The sequence below is a fragment of the Stegastes partitus genome, unplaced genomic scaffold (assembly GCF_000690725.1).
Source record: "Stegastes partitus isolate 25-593 unplaced genomic scaffold, Stegastes_partitus-1.0.2 Scaffold414, whole genome shotgun sequence".
In the NCBI taxonomy this organism is placed as follows: Eukaryota; Metazoa; Chordata; class Actinopteri; family Pomacentridae; genus Stegastes; species Stegastes partitus.
In genome coordinates, this window is record NW_007578145.1 from 63,572 (window position 1) to 91,095 (window position 27,524).

The following is a 27,524-nucleotide window of genomic DNA, read 5'->3' on the forward strand; positions in this document are numbered from 1 at the left end:
TCCAGAAATAAACAAAGGTATTTCAACAAAGATTTCCATATCTGAATATCTTGTTGCAACTTGATCCAGCTCATGGATGGATGGTTGTGACTTCAGTGTGAAAAAGCTGACATCGGCCACTAGAGGGCCCTGTAATCTTGATTAAATAGGATTGTACTGTAACTGAAAACACACCTCAAAGAACACATCTCTTAAGAAAAGAAAGTATAATTTTTGATCCTTTCAGTCTGTTTATTTTTTTAAATCAAGGACACACATTTACAAAATACATAATGCATTTATTTAAACAATTCCAGGGTCCACAGGTGAGTTTTAAGTCTGAGCATAAATATAAAAGCATGAAAGCACGATGTACATGATGTATGATGTGCTTCATTGTGCTTAGCTACACATGTATGTCCATGTACTAACTGTCGTCTACGTCTGTCTACAGGAGGTCCTGTTCCACCCACACCATCTTCCTCTGCTCCTCCAGTATTCGGTCTTTGATGACCTTGATGAGGTCGTCCGTCCCTGCCCAGGCCTCGGGCTCCAGGGTGGCATAGAGGCAGGGGATGCCCTCCAGCTCCTTCTCTTTGGCCCGGCACAGCTTCACAAACTCCTCCTCCGACTCCAAGCGCAGATTCAACTTTCTGTGTGGACGCAAAGCAGGAAGGAAGCAGCGCTGCAGCGGTGAGTGTTGTAATGTTTGCAGGATGTGATCCCACCCTGCAGCGGTGGTCTGCTTGCTTCAGTGTAATTCTCAGAAAGATTACTCCGGCAATAATGGGTTCACAAACTGGATGAGTAAAGCCTAATCCATCATAAGCTACATCAAGCATCAGGGTTTGTTGACACTCAACTTGCACCAACAATTACCACGATGACACCCAGGGGAAACAATAGAGTGTGTCTCCACTGATAGAACAAGCTCTTGTTCATCTAACCCTATCACAAGTTCAAGTACATAACAACCTCAAACAATGATGCTTTGATTGGCTCGGTCTCATTTCCTGCCTGGAGTCAAAACATAATCTCATGCAAGGACTGACATGTATTCGCATTTGTAACATGAAGTGTGGTGTGCAGCCGTGTGGGATGACTAACGGGATAAATTGTTGGAATAAGTGACATTTGTTGGGCCTACCGTAACTTCTTGACATTTTTCTCACAGATCTTGACGTAGATGATGATCGGGTAGATTTCTCTCCGCAGGAGGTCCTTGACACAGCTCAGCTCAGCCTCCAGCAGGCAGTGTTTGCCCTGGTAGAAAAAAAAAAGCCTTTACGATCAAATACAGAGCTACACTTTGCATACGTAATTCAATGCATTAATGGCACACAAAAGCTCACATCTGTACAACACAGATAAAAGAACATTTGTCGGATAGGCCTAAGAAAATTCTCAATAGAATGTTTGATAGATTTACCTACATACTTTAGATTCAACCCACAAGCATACAGAGCATACAACAGCAACGCAACGTTTCATCTGCATGAACCTGAACGTGTTCCCTCTCTAGTTTACTAACAGCTGATCATACCCCTTGATAATGAAGCATTTCCTGCTCTTGTTTTATTTTTTTGTTTAAAGGTAATTATAGATCATCAGTAACTATCAGTATTGCCAGAATGTTTGCATTTTCATCTGCGTCACCCAACCCTGTGATCAGAATGAAAAGGTAATACTTTCACTTTTCACATCCTGAACAAAAGAAGGAAAACTGAAGATCATAAAATAATAATAAAATCACAGCTGCTGATCAGAAATGTACAATTATTGCAGCAATGTGTGACAGTTCAGCAAAAACCAAAGTGTCAACAGGATGGCACACAAAGGTTCCGCATTCAATGAACAATTTGACTTAATGAAAATAGACCTCCCTTGATGAGACTTAAATTTACACCACTCTGTTGGAGGCAGCAGCCAACTATAGCACCTCAAAACATCTAGAAACCCTTAATCCTGAGTACCTGACTAGAGGACAACTTAATTAACCAGACTTTTTTTTTAGTTCTTGAAAACATTTCACTTCACGAGAGTCTTCCTCGTGTCTAAATGACTCGCGGGGAGTTTATTTTCATACACAAATCAAATGGCTCATGGCCCATTAATGACCCAAGACTCACATAACTCAAAGTGTGAATGGTTGTAAAACTGCCTGGGGAGGGATCTCAGGACTGTGCTATAAGTGGCGGCTGTGGCTCAGGTGGTAGAGCGGTTGTCCTCCATTTGCAAGGCTGGTGGTTCGATCCTCCGCCCGTCCACAGTCGAAGCGTCCTTGGGCAAGACACTGAACCCAAAGTTGCTCCCAATGGCAGGCAAGCGCCTTGCACGGCAGGTGTATGAATGTGTGAATGGGTGAATGAGAAAACACTGTAAAGCTTTTAGTACTACTAAGGTACAGACCATTTAAGTGGTGTTGTATCTCCTGCTTCGTTTAAAGATGGCTGTTGTAGTTTACTATAGATGGCGTCCTTCATATCACTTATCCATTACTTCTAATGTACTCCTGAGATCCTTACCCAAGCAGTTTCATTAAAACCATCCCTCCCCAGGCAGTTTCACAACCTGAGTCATGTGATCTAGCTGTGACAATAGAGACCAGTGACTCATCACCAGTCTGTTCCAACTGAGGAAGCCTCTTAGATGAAGCAGAAACGTCTTCAAGAACCCAAAAACAAGTCTACTGAAGGCTCGGAAGACTTGATTCATTGTGACAGACACTTCACTAGCTTTTACACTTTGCGCAGAGTAAACAAACAAGACATAATCTTACAGTTAGTGAGCTTGATGATGATGCTCAGTGGATTTTGTTCCCGTTAGCCAGAGTCAGACATCAACCTTCTGATTTAATTCACAGCAAATATCAAAACTAATCCCATCCTTACTATTTACTCGATAAAAACCTACCTTGGTGGCGACAGCTTCTATGTTTTCTCTGGTGATGCATTCAATTGTTGTTTGCTTCTCCTTGTAGTGAATGAACGGCTCCACGTTCTGCTTCAGATAAAACTCCTCTTTGGACAGAGTGTCTGCATACCAGATTGAATCAGAAAAGACAAATTGTGTTAATTCTTCATTCTTTTGTCAACTTAATACAACACATTTATCACAAGGAACAGAAACCTTCAAGGTTTTTTCCCTGGGGAATCTCCAACTAACTAATCTGGTTGGTTTTAACAGATGTTCAGTTCTTTCCACCAGCAGCCTTTCTGACCCCTCTCTACTGGGAGCATTTGGTTTGTCATGGGACCGGGGTGGTAATTCTCTAAGGGCTTGACGCCCTGATTGACCTTTTACTGAACTGATTTCAGTGCAGTAACTAAAATATCTGTCGACGTCCCTTCGTGCATCACCGTGCATTGTCATCCTAATTATCAACTAGGCCATCTTTTGTCTTGCTTCCATCCCATCTCTCTGGTTACACTCCTTAACATCTACACCGCAGGGCAATACAAAACCTGACCTGAATCCCAGTAGTCGCTTCCTGTTCTCTCACCTTCTCCAGCCTCAACTTCTTCTTATCTATCTCCTCTAGCTTGACTCACAATAGGTGAAGACGCTGGGATTATGCCAACAAGGTTTAAATATTCCTCGTGAAGACGTTAAAATGATATCTTGCTGTGAGCTTGCTTATCAGACACTGCACCGACCTGGTTTGCAGATAGTAAAGTCCATGGCTCCCCCCATGTTAAGTATTTTCTGGATAATGGTTTTGGCCAGAGCAGCAGGACTGAATAAGACCGGTCTTCTTCTTTGGGTTCGCTGGGGGGTGACAGGACTGTAGGGGATCAGGTTCAAACTCCGGCTCAGTTCATTGTCTGGGTCGGCAGCATCTGTTTACAGCCGTGGAACACACAGGAAGAGAAGTTCACACAAATAGGTACCCACTGTCAGAAATAGGGCTCGTTTAAAGAGGCAGATTATTACCCAAAACACTACTTTAAATCACCTCATCAGGATATATGTGTACAGTATGAGCTGACCCATTTTCTAAATATGGTTTTACACATTAAACTGTCGCATATGTAGAACATATAGAATCAGATTGCATTATATGTTGCTTTAAGGATCATATATGCAATGGTTGTCAAAAAACACATGGAAATTACGTTGCTCATCTTCAGTTCTACACTCAGTCTTATTATTTTCTTTTTTATGACGCATTTTTTTTCCCCCGTTTTGACGCATTATTGAGAGATCAGAGAGATGCACTGAATCCAGGAATCCTGGTTGCTAATGTTAAGTTTTGTCTTCACACTTTGTACTCACCCTCTGGCCTCAGCATCTCTAAGCCCTGTCTCGGTAGTGTTGTGCTGCCTGAGTTGATGAGCCTCACACGCTCGTTGCTGTTCATTCGCTTGTACTTGATATCCACCCTGCTGACAAACTGGAGATCACAGCAGACAGGTGAGGTTGCGCAATTGTTTTTGGAAAACATATTTTTTCTAATATTCTGCATAATGATAATCAGTAATATTCCTAATACTTTAAGTGGTCCAAGCTTGAATGATGTTGTTACCTACAGGCCGTAGCATTAGTTTGCCGGTGCAATGAGCAGACAAAGACACAGGAACAACTGGAAGATTTGTTTTTCCTTCATTACCTGCAGTATCTGGGCGAGGAAGATGCTGGCTCGAGACAAGCGTGGGCTGGCTTTGGTATCAGGAGAGGGGCAGACTTCTTCTGTCTGTAAAATGTTCTAAACAGACACATACATGATAAAAAGAAGTTATAATTAATACTGAGACACACAACAGGGTTAATCCGTGTCATGTCAGATCGCAGTGTTGCTCCAGTGAGTCAGATTTCGTTCAGAGTTAATTAAGTTCTGTAAAATATTTAGGCAGAATTTTAAGAATTTTACATGTTTTCAGACCTGAGATTTTTTGTATTTCCCAGCTTCAAAAACCATCTTACCTGGGAAGCCATTTTCGGGGAACAATATCTCCAGAAATATAACTCCCAAAGCCAAGTCTGCATTGTTTTCTTTGACTGCTTTTAGTACAGCATTGATATCATGTTTAATTTGTCTTGTTGTTGTCTTACTTGCCATGAAGTGTTTCCATAAATATGACCAAAAAAAGTCTCATATGTTGTTAAATTACAACATGAAGACAAAATTAAAGCCGTTTGTAATTTTGCGCATACAATTACTGTTTATAGACCCCTGTGCATGCCAGTTTATATGGTCCTAAGAATGGGCCGCGTTACCATTTTGGTTTGTATTTTTAGTAGAAAATATGGATACATTCATATATATATACACTTAGAGTAACTTTCTGGGGCTACAACACCACCCTAGTTGGAAAATGTGGGACTCTTCTTTTCCATTTTCAAGTTTATAGTATAAAGAATAGTTGCAGTTTGTCTACGGCTCTGAGGAAGAAGTTGCTTTTTAGTTTGTTTGTCTGGGGGAAGGCTGGAGAACAGGGAGTGACCTGGGTGTGATGGGTTCTTCATGGTAAAGGCATCTCGAGTGGATGTCGAGTGGAGATCCGGCAATCCGTGGGTTACGACAGAGTCTGTAGCGTTTCAGAGGCAAGAGCCACTGTTGGGCGTTCTTGATGATTTGAGAGGTGTTTAGGCTCCAGCTCTCCTGGTATGTATACACCACGATATTTGATGATGGTGGAAGACGTGTTGCTTCCCAGCCTGACATGCTGAGGTCTGCTGGTGAGGAAGTCTTTGATCTACAGACAGAGGATGGTTCCTAACTGCAGTGTCCAGTTTTTCTGATGTGATGAAGTTAAAAGCTGAGCTCAAGTCAACAACTAGCATCCTGATGTTTGGATTTTCCAGATGGCTGAGACCTCTGTGTAATAGTATTAAAATGGCAGTTTGTGGATCTTTTGGTGACCAGGAGAGATGCAGGCCTTGATGCATTTCTTGATTATCAATATGAGAGCAACTGGCTGATAATCATTTAGACTTGTGAATGCAGTACAGGGTTAATCCTGGTAGTTTACAGGCAGGAAGAAACTATGTCTAGTTGCAAAGAGAACAGCAAGAACTCGCCCCCCATGCGTGGCCTGGATGAAACATTTGTCCTCTGCTGGAGCGATTCAATCATTTGATCTGCTGGAAACAAAAACATTGCCTGTGTCCTCATCTGATTTGACGGCTGTGGGAGTCATATTTCGGTAGATACTGAACCTTTAAAATGGCTTCAATGATCAGATGTTATTTGAGAGCGAAAATACAAAACTTGTCCAGGTCTGAAAACATATGAAATTCAGAATATTCATCCAAAATATTTGCCAAATCTTAGGATGGGGTCCCAATCAACAAATAAGTAGACAAAACCTGAGATGGTGCGACAACATATTTCCTAAATTCAGTCTGAACTGACACAGACTGACCCAATATCACACCTTTCTGAACACAATAGACTCACACAGGCTGAAAGAAATTAGGTTTACAATATAAAAAGGCAATATAACGAGAAAGAAGACTGAAATTTCAAATGTACGATCAAAAAGTAGCTGTATATTACTAATTGCTAATAATTGCTTGGCTTTGTGTTTGTTCAAGCCTTGCCTCACAATCCAAACTTATTGCCAACCACCAACTTGTGACAATTCAGAGAGTTGCTTAAGCATTTTTACTTTAGTCAAATGGGACTGTGTTTTTTTTTCTTTTCTTTTCACTTCAGCTAAAAAATAGAAAGAGGAAGTACTTCAGGAAGTTTCTTACCCTGCTGTTACGGTACATTTCATTTTCTTCTTTCCCCCCTCGACACAGCAACTTCTGAATCTTTACCAGGAGCAGCTGCTGGGCTCTACAGTCACACATTTACAAACACAAGCATTCTTGTCAAAAAAAATAAAATCTCAAGCGCATCATTTGGACACAATTACAAAAGTAAAAACAAAATGTATCATCATCTGAGAACCTGTCCTCCCACAAGCTGCTTCCTGTGCTGCTTCATGACAACAACAGATTGTGGAGACCAAGTGTGAAAATGTGCAGAGGGGGACTGTGTGTGCTGCTGGATATGGCTGCTTCCTCTGTAGGATGTATCACCCTCAGTAGAAACAGCAGAATAGAGGTATGGTACTCGGATATTTCCAGCATTCATACTGACGGAGGCAATGCACATATGCTTTAAAGGTCAAATATGTAAGGTCATGGGAGCACTGCACAGATCACTAAGTCTGCCATGCTTTCAAGACCTCTGGTTTCAGCGTCTATAGCTTTAAATCCAACCGTGCTGCCACCCGGGGAAGGTGTTGATCCTGTTGTGACATTACAACAGGCAGCAAACCTGAACTGCTCATTTAGAGAACACACTTTCTAAATTCTAGAGAAGACAAAGAAATAAAGGGAAGGTCTTTACGCTTATTTTGTGAGCCTCCTGAGATTGTGTGCTTTGGTTTAAAAAGAGCTGCTTCGTACCGTGAGTAGCTGGGTATGGTGCCGCGGTCCGCCTGGTCGTTGCCAGAGTAGGGATCCACTCGGGCGCACAGCCACTCGCAGCGGCCCTGGTACCTGGTGTCCAGGACGTGCACCACCTCGTCACAGTGCACAGTCAAGGAGCAGCTGTCCGACTGTTCGGAGATATTCAGGTTGACCCGTATGTGGAATGAGTCGCCTGAAGCTAACGTTCCGTCCGACAGATCCCTCTGGAGACGAAGATAAGCTGGAGAGAACACATACACATGCACACATGAACTCATATAAATTAGACATAATAAGCAAACATCCATCCATCCATTATCTATATACCGGTTAATCCTCACTAGGGTCGCTGGGGGGCTGGAGTCTATCCCAGCCGGACAGGTCACCAGTCTATCACAGGGCTACACTTAGAGACAGACAACCAAGCACACTCACATTCACACCTACGGACAATTTAGAATCACCAATTAACCTCAACATGTTTTTGGACTGTGTGGGAAGAAGCCGGAGAACCTGGAGAGAACCCACGCTGCACGGGGAGAACATGCAAACTATATTAAGCAAACACTTACAGTCAAAGTTGGTTCGATAATGCAGTGTGACTGGTCCAGAGCAGCGCTGCAGTGACCAATGGGCTTCCTCCTGAGTGCTGGTATCCAATGAAATGCTTTGGTTTTCCCCACGTATGCACCCCTCGAGCTAGTCAGGCAAAAAAAACAGATGATTTGTAAATTATATTACTTTTTGAAATTATGTTAGAGGACGTATTAACAACAAAAACAAAAAGGCTTCCAAAAAAAGTATATTTTTTATTGGTTTTAACATTTGGATTTGACAGTCATTCTTTCATAAAGCTCCATACATGTTCTTTATATCTCTCCAGCCGGTGGTTTGAACTCACTTTCCAGCCTGTGTGAGCCTGTGTGAGCCTGCGGTTTAACAAATAGAGTAAGTTAACTACACACCAGCAGGAGGCGGTGGCCCTCTCGAAGCCCTGACTTCTCGGCGTTGGAGCCCGGCTGCACAGACGAGACGAAAATGCCGCTCTCGTTGCCTCCAACCAGCGTGATGTCCTTCAGCAGGTTGTCACCTAACAACGAAAGCTCCTGCACCGGCTTCAGGGACGAGCTGATTCTAGAGAAGGAGGACAGAGACGGGCGGAACGGCCTGCCCATGCAGACACACACAAACAAGAGTGACAAACAAGAGTGGAAGGTGTTGATAAGTAACCTTGAATTGCAACTATTCTTCCATATGTGAGTGGCTGTAAAGTACCTCTCCAGTGACAGTTTCCTGAAGATATTGTTGACCTGCTCCAGGTCGTAAGTGTCCATCCCTTCTGACTGATGGGAGGACGAGGATGAGTGCACAGAAGGAGGACCACGCTGCACTTCGTCCTCTGAGAACAGAAAAACAAGCAGAAGATATTGATTGAACTGCTCTACAGAGAAGACAAATAAAGTCAGATGTAAAAATGAAGAGTTCATTTGCAAAAACAGATAACTCCGTCTTCTCAAACCTTCAGAAGACCCACTTTCCCATCGTCTACCTGAGACAATATCAATCAGTCTTCAGTTATCTCCATTTTTGTCATTTCCACTGAGTCCAATCCAATCAACTTCAGTTTGATTGATAGTATCTCAAGCAAACGACAAAGTTTAAGAGTACATTACCCAGCTCCATCTCCGTGTTGTCACTATCAAAGTCCGAGAGGCTGAAACAGACAACACATCAGACTATTTCGAAGGCACTCACAGCAAAGATACGAAGCAGCCCAAATTAATAATAAAAAAAACAATGACATTTGTGTGGCATCCTTCATAATCATCTGCGTGACATTTATTAAGCACCTGCGCGGTTGGAAATCGTGTTCCTTCTCCCTCTCTCTGCGGTACAGCGAGGCCTTCTCGGGTGGCTCGGGGGCCGTGGATAGGATGCTGTCGTTACGGCAACGGAGCTGGAGGTTTTACAAATGAAGAAAGTGGAAGTTGTTATTACAGACGTTTAAAATCAGATTTAGTCATCCTAATACTGTTTTATAAAATTTCCAAACCGGCTGGGAAATAGAACATGTTTTTCACCGAACACGTAATAAACAAACACCATAGGCTCACCATAATCGGCCGACTCGACTGGTCTCCATTTGTGAAGGGGAGCGGCGAGGTGCACGGCGAGGTGGGGAATGGCATGGTTGAAGAGAGGGGAAACGAGGGAGACGTGGGGATGCTGGGAGAGGGAGGGAGGGAGTTGCTGTTGTGTTGCATGTTGGGCGTCTGAATCTCCAGGAAATCTCTGCTGACCGGAGCTGAGGCTGGATGTGGGGGCAAATCATGGTCAGATGCACAAATGGAATTCTGTTGTTATATTAGAACATGCCATGAAGATAAATAAAGGTTAGCGTTACCTGCAGCTTGACTGGCCCCCGGGGTGATCTGAAGGTCTTTGAGCATACCAACTGGAGACTTGACTCTGTTCTAAAGTTTGAAACGTAAAAGCGTTTAAGTTGAGAACAAGCAGCTTTGGGCATTCTCTTGACAAAAACAAATGACTGAAAGTGAGCAATCTGTCAGCTGACAACACACTAAATATTCAGAATAAAGGATTTTCAGTTTATTATTTGCATTAGCCTGTTGTCATACCTTCATTTCTATATGTTAAATAAATACTGTATATTACATATCAGTAGGTAAAAGAGAAATTTGAGTATGCTTCTGCAGAAAAACGTCACAGTGTAAAGTTTTTTTTTAAAAGACAAATGAAGAGTAAATACTTGTCTTTACTTGGCAGGTCCTGCTCAGAGTATACAGGACACAACAGAAGTAAATACACTTCTGTGCAACATCACTTCAATATCAAACACTTCTCAATAATTGCATTATTTACAAGTTTTGGTTGAGTATTTCCTGTCATGAAAAAATTTTAGAAATTGAAAATTCAGCCCCCAAAGTGAAAACTCAACGCAACAAAAGTGAATACACTTGGAACCACTGGCCCACAAGTTAGAAAACCTGTGATCACTGAAAAAAAAATTGAACAATCTGTGATTTCCAAGTCGCCCAACTGCATTAAAATTGTTATAAAATGGGCTTTGACCATCAGAACCTTTTCAGTTTTGGACCTATGAGAGGTGTCTATCTGCATGTCTACAGAGAAAAGAACTAAAAATCAGTTAAAACACAACTGCAGCTGTAATCAGGAGGTACAGAATGAGCCATTGTACTACTAATGCGAGTAACGGTCGTTCTCTTGAAATGACAGCACAGACGGTGCACTACTGGCAGAATCTAGCTCTAAAAAACAAATGGAAAAGATGTACATGCATGCATAGAAACAAACGAAAGCAGATTCTTTGGTCAGATAAGACCAGTTTAAAATTTTTCAGCTCAAATGGGCTCCAGCATGACCCTGGCTCGGACTACCACAGTAAATGCATAGGCCCAGCAGTAAAGCATGGGGGTGGGAGTGTGATGATGTGGGGCTGCATGGGTGCAAAAGGTGTTGCGGAGATGACATTTAGAGATGGAACTGTGAATGCCTGTGGATATACCACCGTGTTTAGCTGTCTCTCGGTCTGCAGGAACTTGGCAGAAGAGGAGCATTCCAGCATGATAATGATCCAAAGCACGCTGCCAAAATCACACAAGAGTTTGTAAAGAAGAAAAAAGTGAAAACGTTGACTTGGACGAGTGTGACGCCTGACTCGGATCCAAAAGAACCCCTTTGGGATATTTTAAAGAGAAAGGAAAATTATGCAATACTGGTAGTTTCCAAAAAATACAACATCTGACTGTCACTAATGAAAAGTGGACTGACTTTTGTTGCATTGAGGTCTTACTGTGGGTCCAGTTTTTTTTTTTAAATTGTCAGTTTTTGCTTGGAGTATATATGATGTGATTAATCATGTGATCAATAAAGAGCTGCTCGTCACATTTAATCTTAAACTTCTAAAAAAAAATTGTCACAGTCACCAAATTTCTTTAATCTGGCGTTGGGTTTTATAATAGTCGCCACTTTAATAGTTTAATAAATATTGGCCCTGGCCTTTGTCTCACAATGTCTGTAAAGCAACGAAAAATGAGTAGTGGACAGCTGACCCCTGCTTTCAGGTTTGGTCTGCGTTTGAGACGAGGCTTCTCAGTTAGAAACTTCTCCTCAGGTGAATCGTCGCTGGACCATTCTGATTGACCCTGCACAGGTTTAAACTCCTCCCCCTGAGAGATGATGGTCGGAGGTAGGCCCCTTGGTAGACTCTTCAAAAACCAGAGTAAAAACTGATGATTATTTCATGGAAGCAAAATTTTCTAGATCAAACATTGAAACAGGAGCAGAGATTTGAAATTCAGCAGCTGCACTGTGAGCATGTATCTTGAACACGTGTCCTCTGTCGCTCTGCTGTATCTGACCTGATCCTGGACACTGTCTTTGGACAGGCGTCGAAGGCGAGACTCCAGTGTGACGAGCCTGGCTTCTTTGCGTACAAGCTCAATATTCAGTTCGTCACTCCTCTCTTCCAGCTCTCTAATCTGCTTGCGATATTTGTCTTTGTCAACGAGACTCTGGGAGAAGTGGTGCTGGGCCTCGTCCCTGGCTCGAAACGCCTGTAGGTATAAACGAAAATGTCGATGATTGTAATGCACAGTGGCAATAGTCTGAATGTGTGTGTGGTATGTGTGTGTGTTCTCACCTGGTCTCTCTCCTTCTCCACCTCTTCCAGCTGTATGCTGATGGTGTCCATGCGGTTCCGATACATCTCACAGTCCTTTTGCAGCGTGGAGCACTTCAGCTCTAGATCCTCCTTCTCCTCCAGGTACTGCACGCAAACACAAATTTTGGACTCTCTGCTTGTGAATTTGTGTCTGCAGGGTGCGTTATTGCAAACATTTTATTGTTTCCAGCCCCGCTCTGCACATTCAGGCCGAGATTCAGACCAGCAGCCATGTAACCACAAGACCACTTGCCCAACTCTGTCCGAAGTGAATGTGCACTTCCTCGTGTGTGTGTGTGTGTGTGTGTTTGTGTTTTTTATGTGGGTAGTTGTAACCTTATCTCGTAGTTCCTCTGCCTGTCTGACTTCTTCATGCAGGTTGTAGAGGCGGTTGACCAGATCCTGTCTGTCTTCTAGTGCTTCCTGTCTGTCATGCTCCAAAATGTCAAGGATGGCCTTGTCTGATTCAGGTAAGGGACCAGGCTGGGTACGAAACACACAGATGCTGTTAGAACCTTTGACACTGGCTGCTAGACAAGATCTGATCATCCAACAATTGGGAAAAAATGAGTGGCACAGACAATCACAAATCCACAGACTCTGTAGCCCCCCTTCAACTCTACAGCGCATTTTGGTTTCTTTCAACTCAGTCTTTAGGTTTTACGGCCTTCGACTTTCGCTCTAATTTCCCTTAGTTAGGCAGCAAGTGGCAAAGAAGAACCAAAGGAGAGTGACGGAAGAAGAGTAAAGTTTTGTGTTTTAAATTGCATCACCCCTTAAAATTGCTGTTATCATCTAAACAACCACAGTGTATGGCAATATTTCCTACAGATTGCATCAGATAAAATTGACACATCAGTGATGGTGTCATTCCTTCAGTCATTCCTTAGGCAACTTCTCTTTTTGTTTAACTATAACAGGGCTGCATGATATATCGCTTCAGCATCGACGCTGTGATGCATGAGGAACCAACTCTGTCATCTTGCAAGAAGGAGCTTTCTGCATCAAAATCTTTGGTGCGGTTCAGCTTGCCGTTGTGAAGCACTGAGTACTTGTACAGTGTTTGAGAGCTGGTGTGCTCCAGCTGCAGTGAGTGAGCAGGGGTGGGCGGGGAGAGAGGCTGGGACTCCACAGATCTGCACATACTAGAGGGAGCAACTGATGTTATATCTAAGCCATTTTAAGGCTGGAAGGGATTATGTTCATGGAAAAATATGTAACTTTGATAGACAGAGATGAATAATCAATGACGGGAGAAGTAGAATTACAGTGAGCGGTATCAGCATTGTAGGCAAAGCCACTACTGGTAACAGCATGATGGGTACAGTGGAAGGTTTCTGCAAGGACATGCTGCTCTACAACCGACTGATAAACACACAGCTCTAGTATCAGTGACTGAAACAGAGATAATGTGAGCTACAGACTACTTCTGCTGCACCCGAACCTCAGGTTGCACACATATATTTCAGTCAGACTGTACCTGTATGATGGACTGTAGCTCCTGTAGTTTAATCTTAAGCATCTCGTTCTCTCGTTCTAGCTCAAAGATCTGCTCCCTCTTCGGCCGGTTCTCAATGTCGTTCTTCAGTTTAAGACTCTGCCTCCGCTCCATTTTACATTCCTCCTCCACCTTGTTCAGTCGGTGCTTCAGCTGATCAATCTGTGATAAAGAGAGGACGTAGAAGGATTAGTGGGTTATAGATACTAACATGGAGCTAAGAAGGAGTGTGACACAATCCTTCCTAGCAACTCATTGACTTTTTTTACATGATTTTCCAAGCACACAAAGTGATGTCAGTGTGTATCTGTTTGTACGTAAGCATGCATGTGATCGTCGGTACCTCCAGCTGCAGGTCTCGGCTCCTCATCACAGCCATGTTCTTCTCCTCACTCAGCGAGGCGTACCTCATGGCCAGTTTGTAGTTTTCATCCTTTACTCTCAGCAGCTCATCACTGTATGTGTTTCTCTCCTCTCTCAACTTATTGTTCCCTGGGGAACCAACCACAAATGTAGCGTTAGAACACTTATTTTCATCTATAAGCTTTTGCAGATAAATTGTTGCATTTACAGGTGATGATGAACAAACTTGTTTACTTTGTCTTTGGTGTTTATTTCCTTGTTCTGCTTTGCACAACACTTCACTTCAGGACACTCATAAAAAGACAGACTTTCTGGGTGCACAAGAGGACGACGAGAAGTGCACCATCGCAATGACAACCACTCACATTTCAACTAGTGGCACGCAAAAGACACGCAAGGATATCCCTTCAGTGAACAAAGGCTAGGCATCCTAGTTGAGGTACAGGCAGAGGAAGATCATGTATCTTCTAATCTAGTAATGGCGCAAGATGAACAGCGTCACCCATAATTATGAATCAATAGAGTCCCAAACAACAACCGTACACTCCAGTGAAGGTGAGGATGGTCAGCTACTTAGCCGACAGCACACTCAGAAAGAGATGCCAACTCAAATGTTTACGTATGAGTTACTTGGCCAATCTTCACAGCAGCCCGCCTCCTAACCCCCATCAGCCTTCAACACAGTAAGAGCCTGTGTATTACAAATTCTACCTCTCTGTGGGATGAAGGTATGCCCTGTGGTATCTCACACTCCTTATAAAATCTTCCTACGTCCCTTTACATCCCCAACAGTGCCCCTCCCTGAGCCATACACTGCAGTCCGTATTGATTCACAAGCAAGACACAAAGATATGTATTTACCTAAAACAAACCAAAAGTTCTGGAGAAGGTGATGAGTTTATAAGATGTTGGCGAGTCATTTTTCCATTGCCAGAGAGCATGTGATGCATATAAAATGTATGAAAAATGCATTTTCTTCTTTAAGTTAGGCTGTTTTTTTATATATATTATATATATTTATGTGTGAGAAACATTATAACCTGAACCATGGGGGTAAGTTAAGGGTTATTGAACGTTTTTAAATTTTGCAGAGGAATTTTCTCTCCGGTGTTCAGCAGCAGGAGGCAGTGTGGCATCTTGCTGTCTCTCTGCCACAGACTCTCCTGTAGCTTCCTCATTCTGCCCCGCAACGTTGCACTGAAAAAAAAAAGGCTCGCTGACATTTGTCTCTTTCTTTCTTCTGATCCTGGGTTCCTCGGCCAGCACCGCTCCCGCTCATCCACCTGTTGACACCTCTCGTGTTCATCGCTGCATTTCCTGTTCCTGGTTTGTCCAATGGCTCATCTGTTCACGGGCCTCTTGATTGAAGCCTCTCATGTTCCTGTGCCAGTCAATGCTTCACGTGCTCCAGAATCTGCAGATGAGTTGATCAACTCCAAGTCCAGGCCCTTTCCACAGTCAGCTAATGCAAAGACTTGATAGAGAGTTACGGCTGTTGAACGCTGCTCCTGAATCTGCTTTCAAGTTGGCTGAATTTAAGGCAACTTCTGAATCGACCAAAAAAAAGACTGTTCCTAAATCAGCAGATGTTCCTCCTACTCCTGAGTCTGCTGACAAATCCCCTGTTCTTGAGTTAGACTCCCCTAAAATTCTTCCTCTTATTGAAACTGTACCCGAGTCCCCTTTTCATGTTCCTGTGTAATGTACCTCCTAGTCCTGAGACTATTCTTTTTAAAATCTCTTTCCTAGTTCAGTCTACAGCCCTGTTGCTCCACAGCTGGTTCTCCTGACCATCGTCCAGCCTGATTTTGAGACAGCTATGGCCTTTGGCCCTTCCAGTCAGAGAAGTCTGCCCCGCCTGCTCGACCTCCTGAGGACAGGCTGACCCATGTTCAACTGCAGTTCACATGGAACAGGATTCATAGTGTCTTCAAAAAGGGCTTTCACCTTCACTGCCAGCCTCTTGGTTAACCACAAGCAAGTTTTCGTCATCATCAATAGCCTTCTGCATGAGTCCTTGCCTTCGACCGCAGTCTGCTCACAGAGGCGTCTGCTCACCTTCAGATGGGTTCCACCTTTAACACTGAACTTCCTGTTTTGCACCAGCCTCCTGTCCAGCTCTTGCAATAAGGCCATCCACTTGAGTGAGCTCATCTGGCCGCCCTGTGCCTGGGTTGTTCTCCAGAGCAGCTACTGCCTTCAGGCTAGCCTCCAGAGTTGTCTGCCAGTTTGTTTTGATTTCGGGCCATGGTTCACAGCAGCTCTGCTCGTCTACCTTGTTGTTGGGGTTGTCTTTCCCAACATGTCTGCAGTGTTTACGCTTCCTTCCTTTTCACTTTTGATTGCTCCCGTCACCTCGATCTGTTTCACCTTTGTCATATATCGTACAGATATTGTAAACAGTCTCCCTCTAGCCTTCGTCAGTTCGTCTGTTCATCTACTGGTTCACCTCCCCTGTGATTCCTTGCTTTCCTTTAGTTTTGACTTCTTTTTACCTTTATGTTCACTGGATTTATTTAGTTGAATATTTGTTTGGCCTTTGTTGCTTTAACTGAATCTCCACCCATGTTTTTGTATCCAACACCTGCCATTCCATCCAAGTTTAATTAAAATTACTTTTTTTTATTTAAGCTGCTTTGTGTGTTTGTATTTAGGTCCACCTTTTAAACTTTAAGTCACAAAACACAGGACCTGACAACAACAGATACGTTGTCCTACTTTCATAAATAGGCTTTGGTTAAGAATTTGATTGACAGCTTATCTGCATCAAACTCAAATGTGGTACACCAAGTAGAGTAAACCAAACATGGTGACGTAGCAGCGCCAGTCCAGGGTGGTAAGCTTTTCATTTTGGATTTAATGTTGAACTATTTGGGACACTTATTAATATTGCTTATGATATTTTGAGTCCTGTCTTATAAATAAAATTCAGTGGAGAAACACAGATGGAGGGAAGCTGGAGGGAATCATGATAAGCAAATATTTATAGGAATAAACATGTGTTTTTACTCATCACTGATGGATTCATGAAGTCTTGTCTTATCTTACTCTGCTGAAAGGCCTGAAGCTCCTGATTGGCCAGCTGTAGCTTCTTTTGCTCGTCTTCCAACGTGCAGTTCTTTCTGCTGAGCTCGACGTGCTGCAGGGTTTTTACTTTGGACTGCTGCTGGAGTTTCATCACTTCATTCATCAGGAAGTGGGTCAGACCCTCATGACCTTCCTCCACTGCGGAGAGGAAGTGGCAGATTGACAGAAGAGAAGGCGAGAAAAAAAAAAAAAAGACCGAGTTAAATATATGCTGCATAATACACCATCTAATCTATATAATGTAACGGGACTGTGAGATGATTCTAACCTGAAGCAGCAAAACGACATCAATGAAAACGACTGGTAGCTTAGACTTTGGAACTGTGCTCAGATATGCTAAATATTGTCCATTAAAACCCATATCGTTGTATGAGCAGTAAGTAAAAGTTGAATGTTGTGTCTGCAGCCAACGATGACACTTACCGACGATGGTGGAGAAGCGTCGTGTTGGATCTTTGCCCGTGACAAGCTTGTACTGGTCGGGGTAGTAAAACTCTAGACTTTCCAGAAACGCCACATAACCCCGCTCTCCTTTAGTGTGGAGGATGTCAAGTAGACGGCCTAGCAGAGGATTAATCAAGTTTAACACTGCTTGAACTGCTACTTTTCATGAGTTTACTCGACATTACTTCAGTGCACATTTTTGAGATAGAAAGGAACAAAGGTGTACGATCCACATTTTGAACCATCAGTGAATCAAATCACGTTTTAGCTTTACAGCCTGCAGAAAAGTCAATAATGCATCAAAGAAAGAGAGGCTCTGCCTTTACGAATCAACACACAGAGACACACATCCTTCTGCTTACTTGTGCGGTTTGCTTTCGAGACCAGCAGCATGGAGTTGAGGATCTCATCCTCGTCCTGTTCGTCCAGGACTTTGCACTGACGGAGGTAGGGGGTGAGCTTTGCTGGGGAGATGATGCGACACAGTTCATAGCGTTTGCCCTCCACCTTCTCCCACAGGGCCTCCACATCATCAAATGTGCCATTCTCCATCTCTTACGACCTGAGAAACAGCCAAACAAACAGGGACTATTGGTGATGCAATGGGTTTTTTATATTACTACATGCTAGTCTGCCTATGGCTATGTCAAAAAGGGCATCCAGGGTTTGGGGGAAGTCTGAGAAACTGAAATGTGTTGTCTAAGTTTACATCCAGCAATCAAGTGGGCCCAGAAACCTAATTCAGTTTGTTATTTTTTGTTGTGCTATATTTGGGTTGTTTCTTTCTGCCTGGTTTAATCGCAGGATCAGGTCAACACAGTCACATAGGGATTGTACACAAGACAGTGAATTCCAAATATGCTGAAGTATTTTTCAAGCAAAGCACAGTGAATGATTTAGTAGTGAATTTGATGTAGATCATCCACAGTATATAAACATCATTTGAGCAGCAGTGGCATGAATCAAATTAATGCAGTTATGGTCTGTCCACCACTTTAGTGAAGGCTGAAATATCTCAAAAATTATCTGACAGATTGCCATGAAACTTGGCGCACACACTTGTCGTGCTCAGATTCCGAATCCTACTGACCTTGATGATCCTCTAACGTTTTCACAACCATGGGGCTGAAATTTGCAGCAATTTGATAAACACATCTCCCTCAGGATTAAGTGTGGCAACTTTGCTAATGCCCTGACTTTTAAGGTATGGTTTCAGATTGCATTTTAAACACAGCTCTTAGGTTTATGACCAAATAACTGCAGAATTGTTATGTTGTCAGTAATTATCAACTGTTAGCATGCTTATAGGCTAAGCTAAGAAACTGAACATAAGTGAGCATTCAATATTGAGGCCCGGGCTGATGATCTACTTCGGAAATGACTAGATGCTGACTGATTGTCAGTCTGACTGATTGTCGGATGTGATCTCCAGCATCGTTCCGATTATCAGTGTCGGTATTACTTTTAACTGATCCCAGCAAGATATTATCTGGCTTAAGTAAGTCTGTGTGCGTGCGCGTGTGTGACCAAGATATGTGCAGATTGATAGATTTCACAGCTAAATATAAACCAATCAGGGCTCTCTTAAGGATAAGCTATGCCTTCAGAGTTAAAAAATAAAAATCATTATGCAATATCAAATTACTGATACAGTGGGTCCTGATCCTGATACGGTGGGTCACCCGAGGTCACCCGAGGTCACCTCCTCCTCACACGGGTATCACTGTCCCTCCAATCTCCACATTGTCTTTGCTTGTTCTGACCTTCCAGCAAAGTTTTGAGAGTAGCCATTAGAATCTGTTAGTAGCTTTCTCTTGATCTGCCTTATCGTTATTCGTGCCTTAGGGTAGCCTACAGGATAGTTCTTTAGTTTGCGGGTACTTCTGTCCTGCCGTTTCTAGCCTTGTGTTACTTGATCCTGGTTTCTGCATTCTGTTTATCGGCTTTGTCCTTGTGCGGCGTGGCTCTCCAGCTTTCCCGTAGCTTTGATTGCTAGTTTGTGTAGCGCGAGTTTGTATCTGACCCCGGTTTGGTTTACTCTGTAATTAGACGTGTATTGTATCTCGCTATACTTGTTTTTTCTATCTTATGTTCTTCTTAGTGTTTGATAGTTAAGCTCTTGTGTTGTTAGGCCTAATCTGTACATCTGTATACATCTAGCTAGAGGGAGTTTCTGGTGTTTTCTTCAGTCTGTTTATTCCAAGTCACCCTGGTGAACAAGAAGACCGGTTCACCTTCCCCCACGTTTAATCACCGTTCCCCTTCACTCCCCGATCCCTTTGTATGGCCTTAGTTCTTTGCACTCCCATCACTGTAACAAACCTCTTCTAACGAGTCTGCTTGTGTTGTCTGCACTCTGAAAATGACAGTAACTCTCGTGCTGAACATGGCCGACATTAAGCTGCTATAAATCAGAATGCAAGCATTGTCACCGTGAGTTGATTGTCATGCAAATGTTTGAAGATTAAAGCGCAACTTTGCTGGCAGCACAAGAACAGATCAGCCAGCATGACTGCAGGCTCTTCATATTTCTTTACTGATTACAGGTCCCTCAGTTAAATGAGGGTTAAAACTGTTTAAGATAAATTTACCCTAAATTTTAAAACCAACAAGGAATGGAGTTTATGCCATGATATGAAATGTTCTGACATATTCGCCTAACAGGTCTTTAAGGCACCGTTTAGTAGCTGCTGTGCTTTGGCTGATTCAATAATTAGAAAAAGGAGCTTTTCATTTCACTCATGTCAATTTGACTCGATGGAAGTTAAAAATAATTATCAAAAGTTTTGAGGTTACTTCAAGAAGTTCTCAGTCTCACCTGAAAACGGGGGCTTAACTGCTGTTTTGGGCTGCAGCTATAAACTATAAAGCCATATATCACTGTCCACATAAACTCCAGCGTTTGAAGCAATTAAAAGAAAAAAATGACAGGGAAGTTTTAAAGTGATATGCTGTTGTTCCAGGACAATGTTCCCCCGGGACAACATCATTCACAGCTTTTCTCTCCTTGCAAAGAAAGAACAATCATCTAGTTTTTTGTGTACAGTGATGTAAGATTATATATATTACAGTTATGCCTCAAAATGGGAGTCACAATCCTGGTTTCTAGATGAGGCTGAGAACTTTTTGAAACCTATTTTATTCCATATGTTCTTCATCCTTGTGAAAACTACATTACCCACAGTGTAACCTGGTCACAGATTGATGTATGTTGCACAACTAGCAGGAAGGAGGAGGAGCGGTCTGATGCGTTCACCTCCTAAATGACCCCAAGATTTTCTTCATTTTCAACTTTAGAGCCTTCAGGCCAACTTGATGCTGACATAGCTTGAGGCAATGCATCAGAATTCTCACAGGGGCGATTCAAACCAAACACCTTTGAACAGACTTTGATGTATAAAATCGTTTTACAGTTTCTACTAAAGCTGAACTATGACTCCATCCATCCATTATCTATACACCGCTTAATCCTCACTAGGGTCATGGGGGGCTGGAGTCTATCCCAGCTGACTCAGGGTGAAGACAGGTCACCAGTCTATCACAGGGCCACACTTAGAGACAGACAACCAAGCACACTCACATTCACACCTACGGACAATTTAGAATCACCAGTTAACCTCAACATGTTTTTAGACCTTGTGGGAGGAAGCCAGAGAACCCGGAGAGAACCCACGCTGCACGGGGAGAACACGCACCGTTCTCACCGTCACGCGAACCGGCGACCTTCTTACCGCGAGGCAACGATGCTAAACCACAGCTCCACCTCGCAGCCCACTATGAATCCATCTCAAATCAAAATCTCAACTTTAAACTATAGAATTAGCAATTCGAAAGGATGCATCTTAGCTTGTATACATACATTCTGCAGTGTGTCTTGTCAGAAAAATGGTAATTGGCTGTTTTTACCAGATACTTCAGTTCTAGTTTGTAGCTTTACAGCCAAAGCGTCCTCTGCAACATAATCATTTAGACATATAAGGAAGTGATATGAGGCTTCATGAAGTGTCACAGAATATATTTGGGTCCAACACACTCAACCTTAACCAATCTTTCTTTGCCTCTCTTTCTACTTCCCCTAAAACTCCTCCTGACGTGTGTGAACGTGTGCATAAATGGGTGAATGTACTGTAACGCGCTTTAAGCACCGCTGAGGTAGAAAGGCGTACAAGCACAAGTGCAGACCAGCCCATTTACATACGCACTGTCCATGCATCTCTGGCATTTGCATGCCGTCTGGTTGGTGGGGTTGTATCACAATCCTCCATTGTGACTCGTAGCCAACAGTTAGGCAAATCAAGGCTGTGTAATGCCAACGCTTATGTAAACACACACAATCACACACACTTTTGCATACTCTCATCTACATTGTGCATGAAATTATATGCTTGTGCACGGCATAGAAATGAGATCTACTGGTTACTGGTTGTAGGCAAATGTGTCAGTGTGTGAGTGCATGAAAGGTGCAATTTATCTCCTTTCTGTAACATTACTTGTGTGATATTATTGCCCCTTTTTTTTTTCTTTTTTTTTTTTAGATATTTGTATGCTCAGTTTGTAACCTGTGATCTGCTTGCTGCTTTTCTAAATCCTGTTTGAGGCAGACAGAAATATCTCACCCTCTCAACACTTGAAGCTATTATTTGTATCTACAGCGTGCATACACCGCCACAGTCACTGCAGATGATGAAACCGCAAACACCGAGGCCAAACACACACCCATGCATTAGTGCACATGCAGAAGTACACAATGCATGCATGTCGAGCACACACATCTCACACACAGACCCCTTGCAGTAACCGCACACATGTTTCCTCTTCTCTTATTTTGGAGTTCATTACTGAGAAAGCTCATCCTTACTTCCTCCTTTTCAGACCAGATGTGAGTAGAATCTCTCTTCCTCTGTTCTCTTTTAGTCTTGTCAGTCAGCCGCTTTTGTTTATACTTTTGCGGTCGGAGGTTGATCGTCTGTTTTAGAAGTTTGTTTCACGTACACATAGTTTGCAGTGTGTTTTGTGGCCTTTTTGTGAGTTTACAGTGAGAGGTTTTGAAGAGTTTTGTATTTTTAACACAGACAAAAATTAGATTATGGGGCTTTTTTGGTATTTAATGTTGTCCTGTATGCACGTTAAAAAAAAACTTTCTAAAAACAACTTTATAGAAATAGCGACAGTAATGAAATGAGATGTCACGTGCTTTCATACGTCATTATTTCACCTCACATATCAGGCATCAAGCTCAGTCTAAGACAGTTTAAGTGATGCTGCAGCTGTGGTGGAAAGCAGCAGAGTGTGCTCCGTATAAAGAGAATGACTTTAATGAAATACTTCAAACTGTTTAGGAAACACAGTAAAAGATGCCGATGTACTAACTTTGCTGGAATTAAAATTTGTCCTATTTCTATTTGTTGAGACAAAATATTATTGAAATGAATTCAGTGTGTCTATAAGTCCATATTGTATCTGAGTTCATCCGTGTTGCATAAATGAGCAAGAAAGACTGCTGAGATTAACCCTTTAAAGAAGCAGAATTACTAAGTCACTGGTGTTTGTACAGCACATTTAAAACAACAGCTGCTGCACCAACGTGTTTTCCAGTAAAAAGGAAAATGATTGATGGACCCACAAAGTGGAAGTATTGGGTGAAAGAGCCTCTAGAGTCATGCATGGTGTGAATTTACAGTAATAATGTACATAGCAATGATTTTTAACCTACAACAAACACATAAAGTGCTGCTTTACTTGACTATATCACATAAAGCTGAAGCCCTAAAGCATTAATAATTACAGAGATGAACACATTTTAAAGTAAACCCAACAAATCCAAGAGTTTCCTTTCCTTTTTTCTTCCTTTTTTTTAGGGTGGATTTCTTGGTTATTGTTATTATGGTGCCACTGTGACTGGTTTGTGATTTCTAGATTAGGGCTGAACAACTGATCTACTTCAATTTGATTGTGCAGTTTTAAGACTGCAACTAGCAGGCTGCAGTGCCAGCTAACACATTTACTTTCATCACATTTTAAACTATTCCATCGTGAATACTGAGCTTTAAAAAATGACTTTTTACAAAATATATTGCAAATTAAATCATAATATCTGTCAGCAAAGTGACAACTTGATATTTTCTCCACATCTTTCAGAATTACTCTGGATCTGTAGAGTGTGACATGAATAAATAAATGTGTTTTTACAAGTAAAGATTCTTCTATGTGTGACAAATTTAGAGTTTTAAACCAACTCTGAAGACAAATATGCAGAATAATGATACAGAAAAAGCAAGATGACAGGATTGGCTCCTCAGGTTTGTGACATATGAAACCCCAGAAGTCTGAATCAGTGTTTTTGAGACTGTCATCAGAAGGCTGCAGGTTCAAGGTGGAAATTTTCAGCCAAGGTTTAAAAAAAAAAAGAAAAGATTTGTGGTACATAGTTGGAATAATTGTTCGTAATTGTTCATTGCAGAACAAACTCCATTGACATAAACTCCATATTTCTCACACGTCAACTGCACAAAGGCTCAATGTGACAACATTTGAATGTTATATTTATTACAAGTTATATAATACATGAAAGTCTCTGGAGGTGATTCAGTCCTACCGAAGCAGCCCCTGTGTGCAGAACAAACTCTACTGATATTAAAAAAGATTTGTGGCACAGACTGATTGATTTTAAGAAAGTTTATGACAATATTTTTTTAGTAAATTGTGTTTAATCTCCAATTCGCTCATATTTTCAAGGCAGTCATTAGTAAACTGCAGTTGGTGGAAGGTGGAAATATTTAACCACAGGTGGTTACTGCTTGTTTTGTTCATGACGTGATTTCCAGCATGTAAACAAGTTTTTCTTTCTTTTCTTAAAATGTAAAAAAAAAAGATGGGGGAGTCTTTAAAAAGCTGTTGTTAAAGATTGCAAGAACAAAGAAAAGTAAAATAAAGACACTTAGGTATTTTGTGCCATCTTGCTTTTCCACTTGTGCTTCCATTTATCAGCATGACTAATTTGTTAATAACAGTCTTTTTGTGTGTGTTGAAACACAAACACTCGTGGTTAAAGTCTTTCTGCGATCATGCACATTTATCTTTCTCTATTATTTCAATTCTGTTTTAATAACTTTTTTACTTCTTGCTTAATATTTAAAGTTCTAACCAGCTGTTTCCACAGTTGGGCTGCTTTTTGCTTCTACGAGCACTTGGAATCTTTAAACCAAGGAAAAAATTTACATATCATTCAGCGTATTGGGGGCGACACCAGAAGAGAGATGAAGTAGTTTTAAAAGTTTGTTTAAACGTTGCCTATCACAATGTTAATCTAACCTAGCGGTGGTTGTGCCACGTACTCATACACTGAGGTCAAATTAAAGCGCCCCTGATATAATCCAGTATCAAACACATCTGATCCACCAGACGTTGCAAAGGCGTTTTGTTTTCCATTGCGTACTTCGTATTTTGTTCCAACACAGTTCTGTAGCACGTAAACGACAAATTCACAATTCAATACAATCAGAATGTACGCCCGTGTTAGGGCTGAAGGATTTGGGGAAAATATGTAATCGTGATATTTTAAAGTCCTGCTTGGGTTCAATATTCACTGTGCAACAGATTTAAAACCACCACAGGAGACACCATCAGAACAATGGCAGTCACACAACCAGGACGGCTTGAATTTCTACATCACACCGGGTCAGACATCCTGAAGTTTGTTGATTGCATCGTTTCATTTTGCGATTTGAAGTCTCTTAGTCCACATGACCCAACCCCGTGATCCTATTGGAGCTTTGTGGCAGCCTGCTGTCAGCGCCCCGGCCTCCGCCCGGCTGGCCAGCGAGCTGATAGGCAGATATGATTCGTTCAGGTGTACAAACTGTCATAAAGGCTCCATTGTCTGAACAGCCGAAGCCTATAGGAATTTGATATGTGGGCTCTGTCTGTGGAGACTGAGGGAAGAGAGAGACGCAGTGGAGGGAGGCTGAAGTCCAGCTCCTCTAAAAGGTCACCATATGCAGTTAGTATGATTTACATAAAACCAGAGCCTAATGAAAGCTTTAGCAAACGATTTCTGTTCTCATGATCACAGCTGGAGAACTGTTTTTTTTGTAGTTGCAAAAACGTGATTGTTCTTCTTACACATAATTTTCATTTTTATTTTTGAAAGTAGACGTCTCTATTTCTTTAAAAGAGTCATACTACTTTACTGAAACAACAGCATTTAAAAACCTCACATGAATGCATTATAATACATGTTTGTGTGTATTCCTGCCTCCCTGCATGACCCTCGCTCTCCCTCTCACTGGATCCCATTGTCCCACCTGCTGCTGGAATCCCAAACATTTTCGATAAAGGCTCAGCGATGACAGAAGTCCAGCCACCCGAACTCATAACTCTGCTCGTGTGAGAGCCGGGGAGGATGAGAGCAAAGATAAACAGTCATGAATCACGTATTCTGCTGATACGAGGCGCATTTGAATGAAGAGGGACGGCATGCGGTGCGAAACAGATTCATGCTGCATCGAGCATTAAATGAAAGCATCGGGTGTGTGGTTGCAAGTGTATTTTTAATCATAGCTGGGTTGCATATGACACGGCGCGGCTCTGACAGGCTGTCCCTCCCGCGGTGATACGAGGCTGTGCAACTTCTGTTTTCCACTCACATTTCTGGCACACTTTCACGAGCCTGTTTGACAACTTTTTAAACATAGTTCCTTATTTCTGAATGAATTGACCCACTTAAGCAGTGGACATGAGTGACTGCGAGCGTTTCCCTTACCTGAAACGAAGCCAGAAGAGTCGGAAGGAGATCAGACTCGGCCTATAGGTGTGGTAATCTTGCTTTTCTTTTGATTGATTCTGTTCTTTTTCTGAAATTTCACAAGACCGGTTGTTCCACCATAAATCCTCCACAGCTCAGGTTGTCTCCATTTATCCAGAAGAAAGCGAAGTTTTTTAAAGAATGTGTAGAGCGCATGGGAAGCTGTGGCCCCGACTCACTGCTGAGGTAAAAGATAAGTCAGAAACAGAGAGAAAGAGGCAGACAGAGAGCGGAGGCGGGCTGTGAGAGCTCAGATGGAAATAACAGACTCACTTCACAGAGGTGAGGAAGCACCCAAAGCCTTTGTGGCCTATCTCAGTTTGTGCTGCGATCACACACGCTCACAATGTTCCAAACAATTCACGCTGTCTGATGAGGACTTCTTGAACTTTATAAAGTGTCGCAGGACGATCATCAGGGCTGCTTGTCTCTCATTCATGCATTGAGGATAAACATCTACACAAGAAGCATCCTTTTAGCGCTACAGATTCAAAACTGATGAAATGATACCGATAAAACAAAATGTCTGTTTAAACACAACATCCTCTTAAAAGGTTGATCCACCACTGATTTTTAACTTTTATCCCAAAAATCAACCTTATTGGCTATTAATTGGTGCAAATTATATGTATAATCTAGAAAAGGTAGGCGGAGCAATGGTCCCTCAAGAGTCATTTTGAACTGAATAAACCTCACACCTATTCAGGAGACTGATTTTTGTGGTTAAATATTGACGTTGCTCTGACATAACCTGCAACATAAATGTCACGTATGGAAAGTATTTTTGACTGTTTTTAAAAAGAGTTTAAATGTTACCGGTTAATTTAGAATCGATGAGTCGAGGAAAAGTCACAAAAAGAGAGAATTTACCTGTATGGCCGCTGATATTTAAACAATTGGTGAAAAAAATGTACATTACCAGGGACACTTTACCTACAGTAGGAAAAAAATGACATTAGCTAGCTGGTGCTATGGCAAGGGAATATGGCGTAACGTTATTAGCTTAACGCTAAATTTCGCTGCACCACATTATCATTAAGCTATTGGGGAATTAAACGCTCTGGCTTGTTTGTATTTCTTTTATTAAAAGTATGCTTCTTTGGTGGTTCTCTCTAAATTTCATTCATTTTAAAAGGCTATCTTGTGTAGTTAACTTGGCTATTGTGTTATTATATTAAACTATTTATATTTTTACTGACATTAAAATGAATGTCACATCAGCACGGATGTTTAGCCCACAC

General features: G+C 42.1%; 1 protein-coding gene across 1 annotated transcript; it reads right to left on the reverse strand.

Moving 5' to 3' along the window:
• Positions 1–219: 219 nt before the first annotated feature.
• Positions 220–26,490, reverse strand: card11 (caspase recruitment domain family, member 11). The gene is made up of 25 exons (XM_008285717.1): positions 26,242–26,490; positions 17,843–18,042; positions 17,460–17,597; positions 16,998–17,174; positions 13,930–14,078; positions 13,569–13,748; positions 12,425–12,571; positions 12,068–12,193; positions 11,787–11,981; positions 11,478–11,633; positions 9,788–9,857; positions 9,498–9,694; positions 9,234–9,340; positions 9,057–9,097; positions 8,659–8,782; positions 8,349–8,550; positions 7,956–8,082; positions 7,381–7,624; positions 6,679–6,763; positions 4,589–4,684; positions 4,255–4,372; positions 3,636–3,818; positions 2,893–3,014; positions 1,127–1,242; positions 220–632 (listed from the first exon to the last, which is right to left on the reverse strand). The coding sequence occupies exons 2-25, from the start codon at positions 18,030–18,032 to the stop codon at positions 428–430; spliced, it is 3,495 nt and encodes a 1,164-aa protein (XP_008283939.1). The 5' UTR covers positions 18,033–18,042; positions 26,242–26,490; the 3' UTR covers positions 220–427.
• Positions 26,491–27,524: the final 1,034 nt, after the last annotated feature.